This window comes from Mytilus trossulus, chromosome 13 (genome assembly GCF_036588685.1).
Source record: "Mytilus trossulus isolate FHL-02 chromosome 13, PNRI_Mtr1.1.1.hap1, whole genome shotgun sequence".
Lineage (NCBI taxonomy): Eukaryota > Metazoa > Mollusca > Bivalvia > Mytilida > Mytilidae > Mytilus > Mytilus trossulus.
Genome location: NC_086385.1, coordinates 35,772,415 through 35,790,079, shown reverse-complemented (window position 1 = coordinate 35,790,079; position 17,665 = coordinate 35,772,415). Strand labels below are relative to the sequence as shown.

Sequence of the window (17,665 nt, the reverse complement as noted above, 5' to 3'; positions counted from 1 at the left end):
TGTTTCTATCAAAGGGTTTTATGTTAGACGTTGGTCTTCTTTGATTTGGATTGGCTCACTTACCATGAAATCCCCATTTGCCATGTTAACAAATTCTTTTAAAAACTTCGCAATTTCAGGACAACCTCAAACATGGTGAAATTCATTCGAATAAGCTTTGGATCCAAGGATGATGGAGTCAACGGGATAAAAATACCTCACAATCTTTAAGGTGGTACATTTTTTGTTCCTATGGCGATAACTCTGTAAAGTCAACTAAACGTTTTAATGACGTGGTGTTGTGAAAGGAATATTAAGCTTTTCAATGATCAAAATTGGTGTTTGTCAAACTACTATATAACCTGTGTAATTTTTCTGATTAATTGGTTGGTTAATTTTTTTTTGAAATTTTCATATTTTTGTTAAAGGGTCAAAGTAAGTACTTTGACAAAATTTTATGAAAATTAAACGAGCCAAATAAATGTAAGTGCAAGTGTTGGGTACCACCTTAAACACGTGTTAGTCTACACCTACAAGACCTGGTAGACAATATGTAAAACTTAAGATATTACAATTTTAAAACAAAAACCAAGTTCAATGATAAGTCCATATATTGTATTTATGAATTTGCATTTTCTAGATGTCAAGTAACATACATAGTTTTGATTGAAAGAAATTTGATACTCAACTGATTTCAAACTCAAAAGGTTATGCTGAATTAAGTTGTTGAACCTAAAAATAAGATCAATACAGATCTATTTTCACACCAAAATAAATCAACACTTACAGTTTTATCCTCATTTGCACGTTTTTTTTTAGTAGTAAGTTATCAATTTTTATATTTTTTAATAATCAACCAACCTTTTATTGTAAGTGTTAAACGACGAAAGCTGTTGATTTTTTATAGGTTAAAAATAAACCAGTTTTGTCATTTGAATAACCTATATTTTTCCTTGTCAAATAAGTTTAATAATCAACACTGTAAAATATTTTTATGTTTTGCCGTGAGAACTTTGTCCCTTTACATGAATTTAAAGACTAAATGTGCATAAAACTCTTCAGCAAGCAGTGTGCATTGTTTAAGAGGTTTAAACCTAGAACTCTTTTTTGTTTAGTATCAGATTTTAGGTAAAAACATGTTTGAATCTGGCAGAAATTTTGGTTTTAATCAAACCAAAAATAATAAACTGTGTTAACAGACAGAAATATGAATGTTACATTCAACACTGACACACCACTAATACTCAGTTCAAATTAGAGTTAATAGCACACATAATTCCCCAACATACACATGTCTTGTTAAAAAAAATAATAACAATGAATGCTTACATTTAAAATACTCTTGTTGACCCTTGAACACCTATGGTAGGTATTTCCCACTTTTTTTATGATAAATAGGCGAAATTAAAACAAGTAAGAGGTTGACATGCTGCAAAAGAAACGTACAAATAATCAATGATCAAATTTCCGATTGTCTAATGGTACACTTTTCATTTTTATACGTGTATTTTAACATAAATAAAAGGGACGTGCCAACAATTCTTTCATGAAAAGTATAACGTGCCTGTCCCTATTATTGAATGTCCTGTTGCTCGTCATTGCTCGTTAAAATCACATGAGTTTTATTTCTATGTATTTTTTGTTTCATTTATGAGTTTTTTTTATTCAGTCCTAGATGGAACATAACTACCACTATATAAAATCATTCAAATAGTATTTGATACTACTGTCATACAACTGAGCGGTTAAGCTAGCTATAAAACAAGGGTCAATTTACCATTTTCTACATCAGAAAATGGCTGTACCAAGTCAGGAATATTGTTGTTATCCATTCGTTTAATGTGTTTGCGCTTTTGATTTTTGCCATTTCATTAGTGACTTAATTTCCATTTTGATATTTTTGTGATTTAACTTTGTTTGTATATCCGTTCATGATAAATTGTATGTAGTCACAAAAAAATACTTCAACTGCAAACTTTTGTCATTTATGGTATTTTCAAGCATCAATATCACTGTTTGATACCGATTAAATTTGGTTATAGTACAAAATATGAAACATTAGCTTCCAGCACACCTTTGAACTGTTCCTCATTTTCATTTATAATTTTCAACTTCAGTCAGGTTTTTAATTTATGTCTTCTTTTTGTTCTTTGACCATTAGTTGTCGGTCCGTCTTTTGCTTATTATGTAAGAGTCCATTCCTTTTGTATCTTTGACTTATTGTTATTGTATTGCTATTCATAAACTAGCTGTTCTAAATACTAATGATGTTCCACCCCAGAAAAAGATTGCATCAGCCGTAATTTGCCAACCCTATTAGAATGATAGATTATCAAGGGTTTATTTGTTTGTTGTTTTGTTTTACTTTTTTCTTCGCCATCGTGACAAAACGTGAATCCGGCGTTCAGAGTGATATGTCAGGTATCTGTATTGAGGTTCTGTTTACTATATATACACAAAAGACTTGGAGATTTTTGCATTTTTTAATAAACATATTTTAAGACAAAACAAAACAAAATGTTCAAGCTTTGCTCAAACACGTGACTGGAAAGGTTACATCAACTATATAAAAAGTGCTAATTTAGAATACATCTAATGTAAACACAACATATTTAACCAATATTTACAGTTTTTCGGAATTCGACCAAAACGAAAAAAGAAGAAACATTCCAAATGATGTATTTATTATAATGGAATATCACAGATAAAGATTAAAAGGGTTCACAAAGTTTTTTTCTTTTCAGAAAACGGACCGACAAACCTTCAAGCTCTCAAAAGATATATTTAGGTAACTTTTTCGATGAAAATTGTTTTCTTTCATCACATTATCATTCTTATGTTATATTTTCTTTTCAACTTTTTATTTTTGAAATATTCTTCTTTAATGTTTTCAGATTTAATTAAATTCCAAATGAAAATTCGATGTGTCTGGGTCTGAACAAACCGAAGAACTGACGTCATTAACCATTCTACCAGCAGGCCTACAATCATGCGCATACTAAACTGACTTCTGGATAAGTGAAAATGGACAAAGTGTATTTGAAAGCAAGGTTTATTTACAAAACAATTTAACAACGTATTTTATGAACCCTTTTTAATGAAAATAAAGAAATAATTTAACAAAAACAAACATAGCACTTCAACAATACATGTTAATTTGGCAAGCAAAATGCAAAATAATTATGACTAGTATAGTAAAATAATAAATACACCATATAAACATATATCTATTCCTCAATGGCATTTGTAACTCAATAATATCATCTGCCCTAGAATGAAGAGCTCTTCACTATGAAGGAAAGATTAATTGTCATTGCGTAGATACATAAAAATATAGTTCCCTAACATCTTGGAATGCCCAAAATCTAACTTGAATAAGACTAGGATGTTCTCTACTTCTAATTTATATAGATTTGAAGCAATCACATATGGATATATTCCTTAGAGGATAATTAATATCTTACAAAACGAAAGTGAGTTTAATATTACAATTATTTTTACTTTTATCTTTGTTGCTTCAACATGGTTATATAAATTTTCACTGAAGTTGGTCCACATGGACTTTCAAATGAGAGTTTCTAATTTACTTATGATAGATGCACGAAATGTTACCTTATGTGCTATTTTTAGCCATGTCGGCCATCTTGATTTCTTTTTTTACAACGACATTAATTTTATGTATTTGTGGACTTATCTTTTAATGAATTGTAATAAATGAACTGTTTAGCGTCTTTATCATTGATCATATTATTAAAAAGAGAGACAAATAGTAAAAACATAAAATACTGGACAAAACATGAAATTTTAAAATAATGAATGCACATTTTGGATTTATGTGAGACAGCAAACCAACAACACAAATACTTTAGCATTAACACTTAAAATTCACCGGGATATAACATTTATTGCCTCACATCAAAAGAGTATAAACAAAATCACTTGAAGAAAATGAAGTGAATATTAACATCTGCTAACAACCATTAAAATCGAACTTTAAGATAATGTGATTATGCAGAATTTGATTGTAAAATTTATCAAGATGATAAAAAATAGAAATATAGTAATCCAACAATACGAAGAAATTAAATCTGAATAAAATTACAGAAACGTATTTGAATTTTGAAGATATAATCACAATGTACCTTTTAAAATCCTGAGAGTTACAACCCAACTACCATTCATTTATAATAAATTAAAAAACAGACTTTTAACACTAAAACAGTAAATCATTTATATCAAAAGTGAACATTCAATTATTTAACACGTGACAACATCAAAAAATTTTAAAATGAATGTAACACTTTTTTACGTTTCTAAAGCATTTTGCTTCTAAAAAAAAAAGACGCTAACATGAAAAAAATATGAATATCCAAATATAACATATAACTTAACAACAGATTTTGTGAACATTTTGACAACATAGATGTTCCAATATGTACAAAAGTGCAGAAAAAAATTATACATTTATACATAGTCACAATGTATAAAATGCAAAGAGGAAATATGGGTACTGTAGTGTGTAAGGATTAGGCCAAGTTAACGGATTTGTTAGGTTTATCTCTCAACAATTATACACATACATTTTCCTAAACAAATTTATTTGGATTTAAAATCATCTACAGTAAAAAGAGCAAAAACGATATTTTTTTAAAGTTTAATTGAGATTTGAAAGTGTAGTCTTGGTGCTAACTTTTAATCAGATTTAGAAATTACTTATGTTTTCAAAGATCTTTACGTTAAAAAGTAAATGAAAAGTACATACTCTTTTTAATAATAAAATTGTAGATATACGAAATAGCATTCAACCGTTGAGGCAGAGCTTCGAGTTATGAATTCAGAGTTAATATTTATCGACATGTCACCTATTCTGTTGTAGGACATCCTGGTACTCCGTCAAGTAAGAGCAATGTAAACAAGTAAAATCAAGCTCCAGTCGGTATAATTGTGGGGTAAGCAGTAAATTTTCTTCAAAACTTCACTGCCTATATATTTGATTTTATTTCTTTTGGTCGCTCTTAGTATGTCGAACAGCAGATAAGGCAACCTGTCGAAAAATAATATAATTCGGAGTCAAAAGTCGGTTATTTGAAAACAGTCTATAGAAATTTCTTGATAACACTTTTAAGTTACATCTGCAGAGTAAGATCTGAATAAAAAAACAATTATCACTAAGGTTTTCTTAACACAAACCATCTGTTTATTACAACATAGCACTATATAAAAAGTAGCACTATTAGGAGATACAATGACTTCTTTAATTACCAGTTTAATAATCTAATGAACTATGGGTAATTTCACTGTTGGTACCAAAAAATGAAAATGAGGTGATATCATTGGTTAACAACACTATTGTTTTTTTTTGTATTTGAATACTCAAATTAAATAACCCAGAATGCATTAGATTATGAAACAGCGAATCTAATTTTTAGTCCATCCATGTACAAGAAATCTAGAATGTGTGTCATATTTTTGCAATATAAATTAGAAAATAAACATATAGATATCTTTTTTTTCACAGACATATAATGTTTTATAATAAAAAAAAATATCAATTCAAATGTCAATACTAATATCCACGTCATTCTTATCCATAGTGAATGACGTCATGAATGCAAATTTAAAATGGTAGTGCACTTGATAAATAAGTATCTTCAATGATAGGTGGGGCCTGAAAAATGTCTTCCAGTTTAAAAAACAACATTCGTTGAAGCCCTTCTCGGCTTAATGTTCTAAGTTCTGCTTCCGTACTGAGAATGTAGGAAAATAAATGTGGCTTCTTCTGTGCGTCACTATTATATGTACAGTGATCACGCAAACAGTCTATGATTTTCATTTGTAAATCTTCCATTTTCTTTTGATCTTTGACTCCATGCCGTGCTACAAAAAAAAATAACAAAATTATAAAGTTTGTTCATGATAGTACATCACAGAGTCCCGTTAGTGTATTCCTAATACATATTTGTTTCATAACTTTGTAAATTAACTCATCATAGATAACAGGACTAAATTTAGTATATACGCCAGATGCGCGTTTCGTCTACAAAAGACTCACCAGTGACGCCCGAACGGATAATTGGATTTCTTCGATAATTATCCAGTGAATGTGACTTTTTAAAGAAGAATTATAATGTTAATAAAACTTTGATGGTAGCCTAAATTCTATTGGCATACATGACGTAGATACCAGGAGCAAAATGTTCTACCACAGACTTCAAAAGTCGCACCACGTGAGAGAAACGTAATTTTGCAGACGTAATATTCAGTAAACAAAAAGCGGGATAATACATTTTGATAAAAATAACAAACTAAGATTTTTTTAAAGAGCTGCTAAGTAAGCAAGACTAAGAAGGATAATACATTTTGAAAAATTAGTAAAATAAGATGACTTACTTGTGACTATAGTAAGAATAGTATATTAAAATAACTTACTTGTGACTAAAGTAAGAATAGTAAATTGAGATGACTTACTTGTGACAAGAGTTAGAGCTGCCATACAAGCAAGTGATGAAATGTCTAGGTTGTTTCTGTGGAGAGACAGCCCAAAGTCTACAATGGAATCTATCCATTCTCCAAATATACTTCTGATCTCGTCTCTGTGGAATACCTGGCCATTGTCAAAAATTATCTGGTCATCATTAGGATGAACTCTGAAAGGTAAATTGCATATCATTAGTATGATAGATATGGTATAAAATTTAAATATTTCACAGTGATTGTATCCAATTTATAGACATGTGCACATTCTTAAACTATTATTAATTATAGTTGGAAAGTTTTCTCAAATTTTATGTATAAACAGCAACTTACAGAATTAGCAAATAAGTTCAAGTATTTTTTTTATAATAACAATTCACAATTTTCAAAAGACACCCATTCACGATTTACTTATTTTGACTTAATAAATTGTATCATTTGAATCAATAACCAAGTTGAAAAAGTTTTGACTTTTGTCCTTCTACCACGTTTATTTTATTAAAGCGCAATTTGTGACTTACCTGTATGCTATCCGCAAAACAAAGAGTTCTAATGATGCTGATTTGAAAAGGAGATCTTGATCTTCTTTGCACAGGTCACAAAAGCCCGGGATTTTTTCTGCCCATGCTTTCAGTATATCCATGGAGGTGAGGATAATATCATAGAAAAGCCTGATTTTTTCTTCATGTGAGGTTGGGCTTGTTGAACCGGAAGGCACTTCAAACTGTTGGTAAAAAAAACCAAATCAGTTGGTTAAATAATTGTCATAAAGATATTTTGTATTACTTTCATTTTAAATGTTGATTTGAATTATATAATTAAACCATACACGAAAGGAGTGTGTACAAGATAATATCTATATCAGCCGTGATTTAGAAAACAATGTCTACATAAGTTTAAAGCTGTATATAATTTGAAAATCGTTGAAGAAGAAGATCACCATGCTCCTTTTGTCGTTCATTAAACTCCTATAGATTGAGTGTTTTACGTTGATTTGTATCTTTTAAATGAATTTAGGAGTTTTGAATCGATAAACTACTGTTGCCTCAAATATATTCTTACTATAATAACGAATACCGAAACATAAAACCCTATATGTACTTATCTGTTGTTTAAAAATTAATTTTCAAAGGTATATTTAAACGTGTTGTATCTTACCTTACTGTAGTCCAGATTTGGAATGTCTGGGGAAGAGTCTACATGTGCTCGGACTAAAGCAGTAATGAGGCTGACTGGGGGTGAAGGTGGTGATTCTTGTGGACTTTTTGGCTTTGATGGAAGCCGACCACGTCTGCCTTTTAAACTGTCTGTTCTCACAACTGTAAAAAAACACAACCATGTTAAACCTATATGACACTGATGAGTCTTTTGTAGACGAAACCCGCATTTGGCGCAATTACAAAATTTAAATCCTGGTTTCTACGATGAGTTTATCGCATCAGTTAATATATAATTACAGGATGGTTTCCTACTCACAATCAAACCAATGAAAAAATTGACCAATAGTTATAAATATTTACATGAATATTCATGATTCTATTAAAGTGTACAGCCACATTTAAAAATTCAGTAAAATCATAAACGATACATGTAGGTACAAGTGACAATAAATTACAAAGATAACTGTAAAATGAAAAATTTAACGTACCTTCTTTGACCATGCCAACAACCAGACATTTTTGGAATCTGCAAAACTGGCATCTATTCCGTCTTCGCTTGTCTACTGGACAATTTTTATCGGCCAGACACACGTACTTGGCATTTTTCTGTACTGTTCTCTGTTTAAGAAGAAGTGAAAAAGATTTTTATTAAAAACAAATAAACTCTTTGTTATTTGCATATTATGAGCAACAAGTATAACTTAAAAATTCATAAAAGATTTTTTTAAACATTGCTAATAAAGATATTCACATACTTATGAGAAATGGAAAAAAAATAAGATTCAATTGATAATTTTGTACTTTTTATTCTTTGAATGTTTCAATTTCAAATACTTCCCTTTAAAAAAAATCAAATGTAGAAATATTGTTTCCTCCTACCTTGAAAAATCCCTTGCATCCCTCACAGGTTCTGACTCCGTAATGTTGACAAGCAGCATTGTCGCCACAAACTGCGCATAGTAGACTCTCCTTCTGTGGTTGTTCTCTCCCAGGGGAAGACCTTGTAGAACTTGGTGTGGAAGGGGTAGCTGGTGATTTGATATGAAATTTCTGCACGTCCATTCTGTAAAGATTGAATACATGTTTTAAAATTTAAATGTCATGTTGATAACAGGTATCAAAGACAGATTACGAAAAAAATTAACAGATTTATATTTTGAAATAGCATTTTTAATATATTCGTTTCTATTTTCTGAAATGACATTTTAAGGATAAGTGAGGATAAATTCGGAAAAGGTTATGAAAAAGTCACTTTATAGATAGGTAGCAAAAATAGAATTCAAGAAAGAGTAAAATTAAGTAAGAATTATAATACTGGTTACAAGTCAACTTACCCTTCTGGGGTACCAGGAGGCATTGGAATTGTAAGAGGCGGTCTACGGGAGAATCCCTGACGTACTACATTTAAATCTCCAGGACGATAATGAGTCCTGTCAGTCTCCGTGTGAGGTAAACTTCGGTTGTCATAGAAACCCTGACCGTAACTAGGAAAACTGCTTCTGTCTCTGCAGAAAATGTTTGAAGCATCACTAAAACTTTGATGAGAACTGAATGGCGGATGTTTTTGATCGATTTCGGAATATCCAATATGAGGTGCTTGGAACAGTTCATGAGGTGATGGATACGTGAATTTTTGTTTAGTGTCACTGATGTATCTTTGTGGTAATAAGTCACAGTCCTGTGCCGGAAATGCTTGAAAACTGCCTTCGTAAGACATCATGGAATCGGTATACTTTGGTTGAGATCCTGGGAAACTTTGATTTTCCTGTGAATACATAGCTCCTAGCTGTTTAGCTGACTCTTTATCTACCATGAATGCTCCTTCGTAACTGTAGGTTTCTGGATAACCTTGTTGTATGTTTTGAAAAGCAGATGAATCAAAGCCGCCCTGAAAAATATCAGAAGGAATATCTTCTGATGCGTATGATGTATCCGAAGGCATTGTTCCTTGAAATCCTGCAGATGATGGAAATATTCCGATGTCCGCACTACCTGACTGGGTGCCGCACGAAGCAAACGGTGCAGGCAAATCTCCCAGAAAACTGGCTTGAGATGTGAAGGCAGCCTACAAACAGAAAAATAATAAAAAGTCTTACTAATATTCTTTTTAATCACAGCAGATCTTACAAGAGCAAGTTCCAAGTGAATAATGTTTGACTTTTAAAAGTAGCTGTGTTATATAGCCTGATGCTTACGTCAGTTTTCTCTTAGCGAATACAAGACAAGCTGCGAAAAAAATTGACCCCTTAGTCAAATGTCAACATCAAACATTCACAAGGTGCGAGAAATATTGACCAATTACATATTGACCAACATCAAATCTTAAAAGAACGTCACAGTAGAAAAAAATCTAAATTAATTGAATTTCAGCATTTCGTTTCAAAATTTAACTACATCAAACTTTTCACTGTAGGAGTTTGAGTTTTACATATTTAGGCAACACAAAATGTCTTTAAGAGTACCTTATGTCGTTACCTGACAATGTATTTTTTTTTAAAGTGTTTCAAAATTTCGACATTGTTTCTAATAAACATGTTTGGAAATATATTAACATTACTGAAATCGTGTCCATTCTTTAATTTGATTTCTGTTTGTGTGCGTTTATGTATAAAATGTGTTCCTGTGATTGTTAAATTTAATAAAACAAATTGAACCGTTTATTTAATTTGGTGAAAGCAATACATGTAATCGACAGAACCTAATTATTAGCGGATACTTTAGATGTTCGCACGTGCATTTGGTCATTTATACATTTACTCTACGCCACTGCGTTTTTAATACACATCAAGTGGTTCTCTATCATAGTAATATATAATTCTGTGGTTTCATGGCAATTAAGTTTTCACTTTACTCGTGCTCATGACATTATAAGTTATGTCAATTGGTGTTTGGCGTTGTCGTGCGAGGAGCAACCACCGTATTTCTCGGAATCGAACTTTTATCGCTATCTTAAACACGTGCCCGGATTTATGAAACAAATACAAGAAATTAATACTCTAATTACTTAAATTAATATTGGTGTTATAAATAAGTGTTCACGCCTTTAACGGAGTGTGCCTCCGCTCGTTATAACTTAAGCATATCACATTAACCATATGGTTAAAATCCATTGTTCGCGAAAGTGATAACAGTTAAAGTCCCGGCTCAACTAAAGTATACAAATAAGTAGTTCCAGTTAATTAATATTCATGCATACGCTAATAAAATTAATAATAATTTTCCCAATTGCAAATTAAACATTTTCTTTTATATTAATTTTCTTTTCCAACTCTTTAAAACCGAGACATGCATTTCTTTTCACTGTCAATGTTTTACCATAATATGATTGAGTTTTACATGTTAAATTTAAAAGTTGTTTGGAGAAAAAAAAGAGTTCATTTTGGGTAAAAAAATGCATTTGATACATTTAATATGATATGTTTAAAGCTTAAGAATGAGTTGAAAAAAAACATTCATATGATTATGATGACTAGTTCAAGTTGGTATACATTTATCCTGGTTCCCGGTACTACGTTCCAGGTATTAGCTTTTAACCATACTCTCTCACGAGACATACTTAATATTGCGGTCGGGAACAAGTCTAGTATACATTTGTCTTTTCGCTCGATAATCAACTTTCGAACCATTCTCCCGACTTAAACCGACGATGAAAATAAAAAAAACTAGATCCTTATCTAATAATCGCGAGGCAATTCACCTTTTCTTATAGATTATAAAGGTGTTAAAAGAAGAAGGTATGTTTAGCCTTGTAAAATATCAAAATAAATTTTATAAAACTATGTAAGGTGTCAACGAACACATCGTTATTATTATTAAAGATATTTTGTCCAGTGTTTCAATTAATAGCATACAGTTGTCCTTAGACATTTTAATGGTGATGTTTTTTGCTTAACGTACAGTGGCAAATATTTCGTACATCAAAATAAAAGTTGCGGGTACCCAAATCGCTTTTCTTATCTAACCTCTGCCAGGAACAATCAAATCGACAATTTGAAAATCAGGGATGCATATATAAGTGCATGGACAAGTGAGGACTTTAAAGATCAAATGATCATGTGACTACAGATGTAACATGTAAGATATATAACTGCCCGGTAGTGAGACAACTTTTCACAAGTAGATGTAAAATTAACATGTAAATAAACTGTAAATACAAAAGTAACATGTAAATTAACTGCCAGATTCAAAAGTAATATGTAAATTAACTGTAGATACAAAAGTAATATGTAAATTAACTGAGGATGCTAAAGTAACATGAAAATTAACTGTGGATGCAAAAGTAACATGTAAAATAACTGTAGATGCAAGGTAAAATGTAAATTACCTGTGGCTGTAAAAGTAACATTTGTTCCGTTGATGATGTAATGGTGGTTGTTGATGGTGATTGTTGAGAGGAAGATGTCACACTTAATGAATGGCGTCTTGGAGAGGCTGGAACTCTCTGTGATGAATCTGAAGAGATACAAATAAAATTTTAAACATAATTATTTTGGCGACAATTGAATATGATGTTATGAATTTTTAAGTAAATAAAATTGAAAATAGAAATGGGGAATGCCTCAAAGAGACAACAGTCCGACCATAGAAAAATCAACAGCAGAAGGTCACCAACAGATCTTCAATGTAACGAGAAATTCACGCACCCGGAGGCGTCCTTTAGATGGCCCCTAATCAAATATATACTAGTTCAGTGATAATGAACGCCATACTAATTTTCCAAATTGTACACAAGAAACTTAAATTAAAATAATACAAGACTAACAAAGGCGAGTGGCTCCTGACTTGGGACAGGCGCAAAAAAATGCGACGGGGTTAAAGATGTTGTTTGTGTAGTCTTGACAACATCAGTATCATATGTTCAATTGCATCTTCATTTTTTCAAAATTCTAGTTGGATATTCGTTCAACAATTTCTGGGTCGTGATATGGCTAGAGAATAATTTTAGTATGATAATATATTAGGGTATCAAAGAATTGAAAATGGCCAGCTGGAATAGCAAGTTTCTGTTTCTGTCTGCAGGGCCCGTGTGTTTGATTTCTTCGCCAACATTTAAAAATTTCCAAAATGATAATATTAAAATCGAGAATAGGTATTTGGAAAAGATATATAAATATTATTTTTACGAGATATGAACGTATTCAATTAATACCAAAAAATGTGTTACTAACCGTTAAATGATGGAATTGTTACACTCTAACTCGGAAACATACTATTGATAATAATACTTTATAAAAGATTAGCTGCGGTTAAAGATTTTATAAAATGTAATGCAACATATCGAGTGCATACGCTCTCGATCAAAAGCACGTGACGAGCACGAGCCGTCATTTTCTGCAACATATGTTCCATATTTATAATTTGATATTAAAAGTGCTGTCAAGGATTTTGAATTTGCAATCATAAAAATACAAAAAAATATTTAACAAAAAGTTTTACTATCGATATTTAAAACTCCATTTATCGGTGACTTTTTTTTAACCATAGCGGTTGGTTTAACTGTACTATTTTCTTTATATAAGTTTTAAAAACTTTTAAAAAAAATTTGTGCAAACATATATATAGTATCTTGTTAAAATTTCATTCGAGGTACAAATAAAACAGTAAACACGTGCACAAGGTTTGATAAAACGTTGATTTCTTAATAAATTTAATTTTGAAAAAAAAAATAACTTAAGCGTATTATTTTTGTCGGTTATACTATATAAAACTCATGCATTGGACTTACCAAGATTATATAAAACGCATGCATTAAATGGCGGTTCTCTTTTAATAACTGGTCTTCGATGATAAAAATTCCCACTCATTATTGATGACATGTTTAGAATGAAATTATCCAATTTTAAAAGTGTTTCTAGATTTTATCCACATGTTCAATTAGTTAACTGCCCAATGGACGAGCTCGATTTTTCATTGGATGAGTTAGAACTATATTGAGTTTTTCCAATTACGCCAGAATTTCTTGACGCACGATGGTCATCGTAATGGTGTGAAGAAGAAAATTTATGTTTACTTTCTTTATATGTAGATGTTTAACACCTTGGAATTGAGGATGTCAATCACCCGCAGAATCTACGTAAAATGAATAAAGATGGGAGTGACTTCCTTAAATGGTCCAGCAATACAGGAGATAATACGTAAATATTATGTACAATTAATAAAACTTATATAAAAATAAGGACATGTGGTATAAATGGTTGCCAATGGATTATCAGTACAGACCAAAAGATAAAGGTGTGATTAACCTTGTTAATGTTTGAAGTATCTTTAGAATATCTCTTAAAGTTCATATATTTGTTATAATTTATTCAATTAAATATAATTGTATCCGTGGGTATCTTGTTATTTAGCAGCCATTTCTTCATCTCTGGTGGAGGCAAAAGTTAAATGCTCGGAAAGTTACCCGACGATTGTTGGGAAAATTAGTCCTTCATGTATGCTATGTCAGATTTTCGTATGCAAAGCCCGCAATTGAAGATAAACCTTTAGCTGGTCCACTTGACACAAAAGACAAAAGAAAAAGGTACAACAATACTTCGAAAATAATCTTTGGAACCTTAACCTCACTTAACATATGTGTTTAAGTCGCCGTTTGATAAAATAGTTACTATCACTATCTGTAAACCGTTTGATTTTAGCGGACTATAATATTTTTTTCGAAACAAGTTCATTTAATTGTACTTTCATTCAATAAGAATCTTATTAGAATAACCTGTAGGACTTCACTACGATACTCAACACCATTAGAGGGAGTGTAAATCGGATTTTAATCAGATTATCAAAGTATTTATTTACGGTTAGAATTAAATGATACTTTGCAGTAAAACTGAATAAAATTATATCGATACCATTAAAACCGCTACTATTTTCCGTAAAATAAATTCGAGTTGCTTCCCTTTAACTGCTTTATCACGATCATAGTTTTTTTAACCAAGGTAAATTGGTAAATGCATCAAAATTTGGCAGGTTGCATACGCTGCAGCAAAGTACAATAGAATTATAAATTACATCAACGTGATTGCAATGTGTTGACAAATTAACAGTTTTCAATTTACAATTGCAGACCTATTGCATATTTAAATGACCCTTAGTGGGGTTCGTCCCGTTCTTCGGTACACAATATACATATTCTTGTCGCTGTTATTGCATTCTTTATAATTTATTTTACACTTGATAACGTTTTTAGTTCTTGTAACCTGTGAGGTAATACTTGTTAAAATTGTAAATACTTGCTTGAAAATTAAAAAATAAAGTAAATGTATCCATTTTTTAGCGATAAAAGAGATAGCGAAACCTGTGTTTGTAAAAAGGAAGACCATGTACTAAAAAATACGAATACACTTAAAAGTGAACAAAATATCACAAAGATGATAGAAAAAATAAAGAATGAGCTAAACGAAATACATCAACAGAATAAATTGAAAACTTGGGTGATTTGAGCTAGGTATTCAAGAATCTATCTTTTAAAGTTTCTGAAATCTATGAATTTAGAAACATTGAATTAAAACAGTGTATGCATAAACTTCCAGTATAAACAAGTAAAATTTATTATAGTTTCAATGAACATCTTGATCAAACACCGTATTTTGTCGATTTATTGGAACACCAAATGTAGACTATGTTTAAATATCACTATTATTTTTTTCATTGTCTAATACAAAATTTAATTATCTAATTAACAGTACAAGACATTATAACTTCTTTAGAACTTTTGCATTTGATGTTGTCAGGTATAAACAATAACCAAAACAGATATCGCAGTTGGAATACATTTTAAAGCAAGGTGGGTTTTATAAACGTCTTAATTGTTATCAATTGCTATGATTTATTGGAAATTTCATTACGAATACAATATTTTCTTCGATTGCTTACGTCACGTAGGCTGATTGTGTTCGAAAGTATAGGTATTATGGTCCATCTGCGAATTGTAAAATAAACAGATTGGCAACGAATCTCAAAACATACCAATATTAAGCCAAATTCATAACGTAGCATAAAATTTTAGTATGCATAGAACAATGCTCCATATGACAAATAGATAGAAGTTTTCTTGACTATGAGTTTTATTTTAATTTTGTTTTAAAAGTTTCTTTGAGTCCTACAAGGAGAAATACATATTAATTTTTGGTATTTTAACGTTCAGTGGCAGATATTCCATGCATGTTGAGGACAAAAGATGGAAACAAATGTGGGGTAGAGATGCTGTAAATTTTGCAACTATCAACACAAATATAAAGGGCGAGCGAGTAGATACTTTCATTAAAGTCCTGAAAATTCAATGTAAAAAAGGCCTAAGTTTTCAGTCGATACCATTATTTTTTCAAATGTAAAATTAAAAATCCAAGAAAAAATTGAAAAGACATAAGCTCAGTCAATAACATCAGAACTATTTACAATGGGCTCTTATAAGACTCAAAGACTTTCGAAAATAAAAATTGAATTCGAGATCTTTAATTAAATTTCATAATTTAGCAATTCAGGCATCCATTAGATTGGAAAAAGTAGAGGCCTTATTCAAGTCAACTTAAACATTAGGAAAAAGTAAAATTACAAAAATACTGAACTTAGAGGAAAATCAATTCGGAAAGTCCATAATCATATGGCAAAATTAAATTACAAAACGCATCAAAAACGAATGGACAAGAACTATCATATTCCTGACTTGGTACAGGTATTTTCAAATGTAGAAAATGGTTCATTAAACCTTATTTAGTTTCAAAATAAAAATTAGTTTCGAAATAAAAGTTAAGTGCACGTGCAACAGTTTAACTGTATGATTCAGACACAAAACTTTGCATACATATTTTGTCATATTTATTAAAACTTCACAGTGAATAAGTCAATGCTACAGGCATTTTAACAATAAAGTAAAAATAATTGTACCAAACATAGAGATAAATGAAGTAGAGATATATTTCATCAAAGAGATTTAAAAGCTTATCTAGATGCAGACACTGAATAAAATGCACATCAAATTACAATAAAAGGGATCAGTTTTTTAGAAGGTATTAAGGTCGTTTTAACTAATCCCAATTCATAAGTTTTCATCCACATAAAATCATTTAGTAGTCTGGAATAGAAATCTTTTGAGGAAAATCATGTATAACATTTTTTTCAGCGAAATTAAATATTGAATGTAATGCTGTAATGAATTTTAATACTGCTTGATTATAAACTGATTAAAGCATTCCTTGAAAAAAGTCACTTCGGTACGTTTTTAGTCTTGATTAAAAATTCATAAAATATTATCAATGTACAAATTTTATTCAACTTTCCATCGTTTTCGATTTTCTATATTTCCAATGAGTTATAAGAATATAAACATAAATAACATACCATTTTTAAAAGCATTGCTGTTTCTCTAACTACATGTATCCTTTATTTAAAAAAAAAATCTCTAAATCTCGCTTATCCAATCAAGTTAAAAGAATAGTTTTTCATATGATCTACGTATAGTTGAAAAAAAACCAACGCGTATTTAAAAATGTTAAAGATTGATCATAATAGCAATCAATCCTAACTATGATCGAAGTGTCCCGTAAAAAATAATTTTAAACTAAATATTCATACCCTGCATGTAGGTTTACCTAATCCATTGTAAATAAGATCATTGTTTATCCTGATGCTTTATATGTCTCGTTTTCTTATTAATTGTATTAGGTATCGACTCCCCCAACAAATCAATAATGTCAGAGTTATCGTTCTTGCTCAATCTTGAATATTCTTAAAGTGGATGACAATTCCCAATAATAAACAATAAACGACTAACTATCAAATGTCAAATCGTGCAAAATATCCAATCGTTTAACTTATTCTAATATACTCTGATGTTGTGTATGTTGTATAAAATGTATGACATAAAATTGTGTGCAATTCCTATAAGCTGAGACTGGATGAAAAAATTTAAACAACTTTGTAAAACGAGAGAGAGTCTACATTTTAACCTATTTCAGATAAATTACAAAATAATCATTGTTAATGCAGATAATTATTATTTTTTTTTTTTTTTGGGGGGGGGGGGGGGGGGGGGTTATGTCGATATATTCACGTTTCTA

At 30.5% G+C, this 17,665-nt stretch overlaps 1 protein-coding gene across 2 annotated transcripts in view; it reads right to left on the bottom strand.

The window, feature by feature from the left end:
• Nucleotides 1–5,404: 5,404 nt before the first annotated feature.
• The window catches only part of LOC134695465 (probable nuclear hormone receptor HR38), a 33,482-nt gene continuing 21,221 nt past the window's right edge, over nt 5,405–17,665 (bottom strand). The window contains exons 1-9 of one of the 2 annotated variants that reach the window (XM_063556732.1): nt 13,339–13,525; nt 11,938–12,065; nt 8,948–9,678; nt 8,493–8,676; nt 8,102–8,231; nt 7,612–7,772; nt 6,975–7,177; nt 6,448–6,626; nt 5,405–5,856 (exon numbers count right to left, since the gene is read on the bottom strand). In XM_063556732.1, the coding sequence (XP_063412802.1) occupies nt 5,597–5,856; nt 6,448–6,626; nt 6,975–7,177; nt 7,612–7,772; nt 8,102–8,231; nt 8,493–8,676; nt 8,948–9,678; nt 11,938–12,065; nt 13,339–13,429 (2,067 nt within the window). In that variant the 5' untranslated portion in view covers nt 13,430–13,525 and the 3' untranslated portion in view covers nt 5,405–5,596. Of the gene's footprint in view, nt 5,857–6,447; nt 6,627–6,974; nt 7,178–7,611; nt 7,773–8,101; nt 8,232–8,492; nt 8,677–8,947; nt 9,679–11,937; nt 12,066–13,338; nt 13,526–17,665 lie in introns of those variants that run through there. The other variant, XM_063556733.1, reaches the window with a different exon arrangement.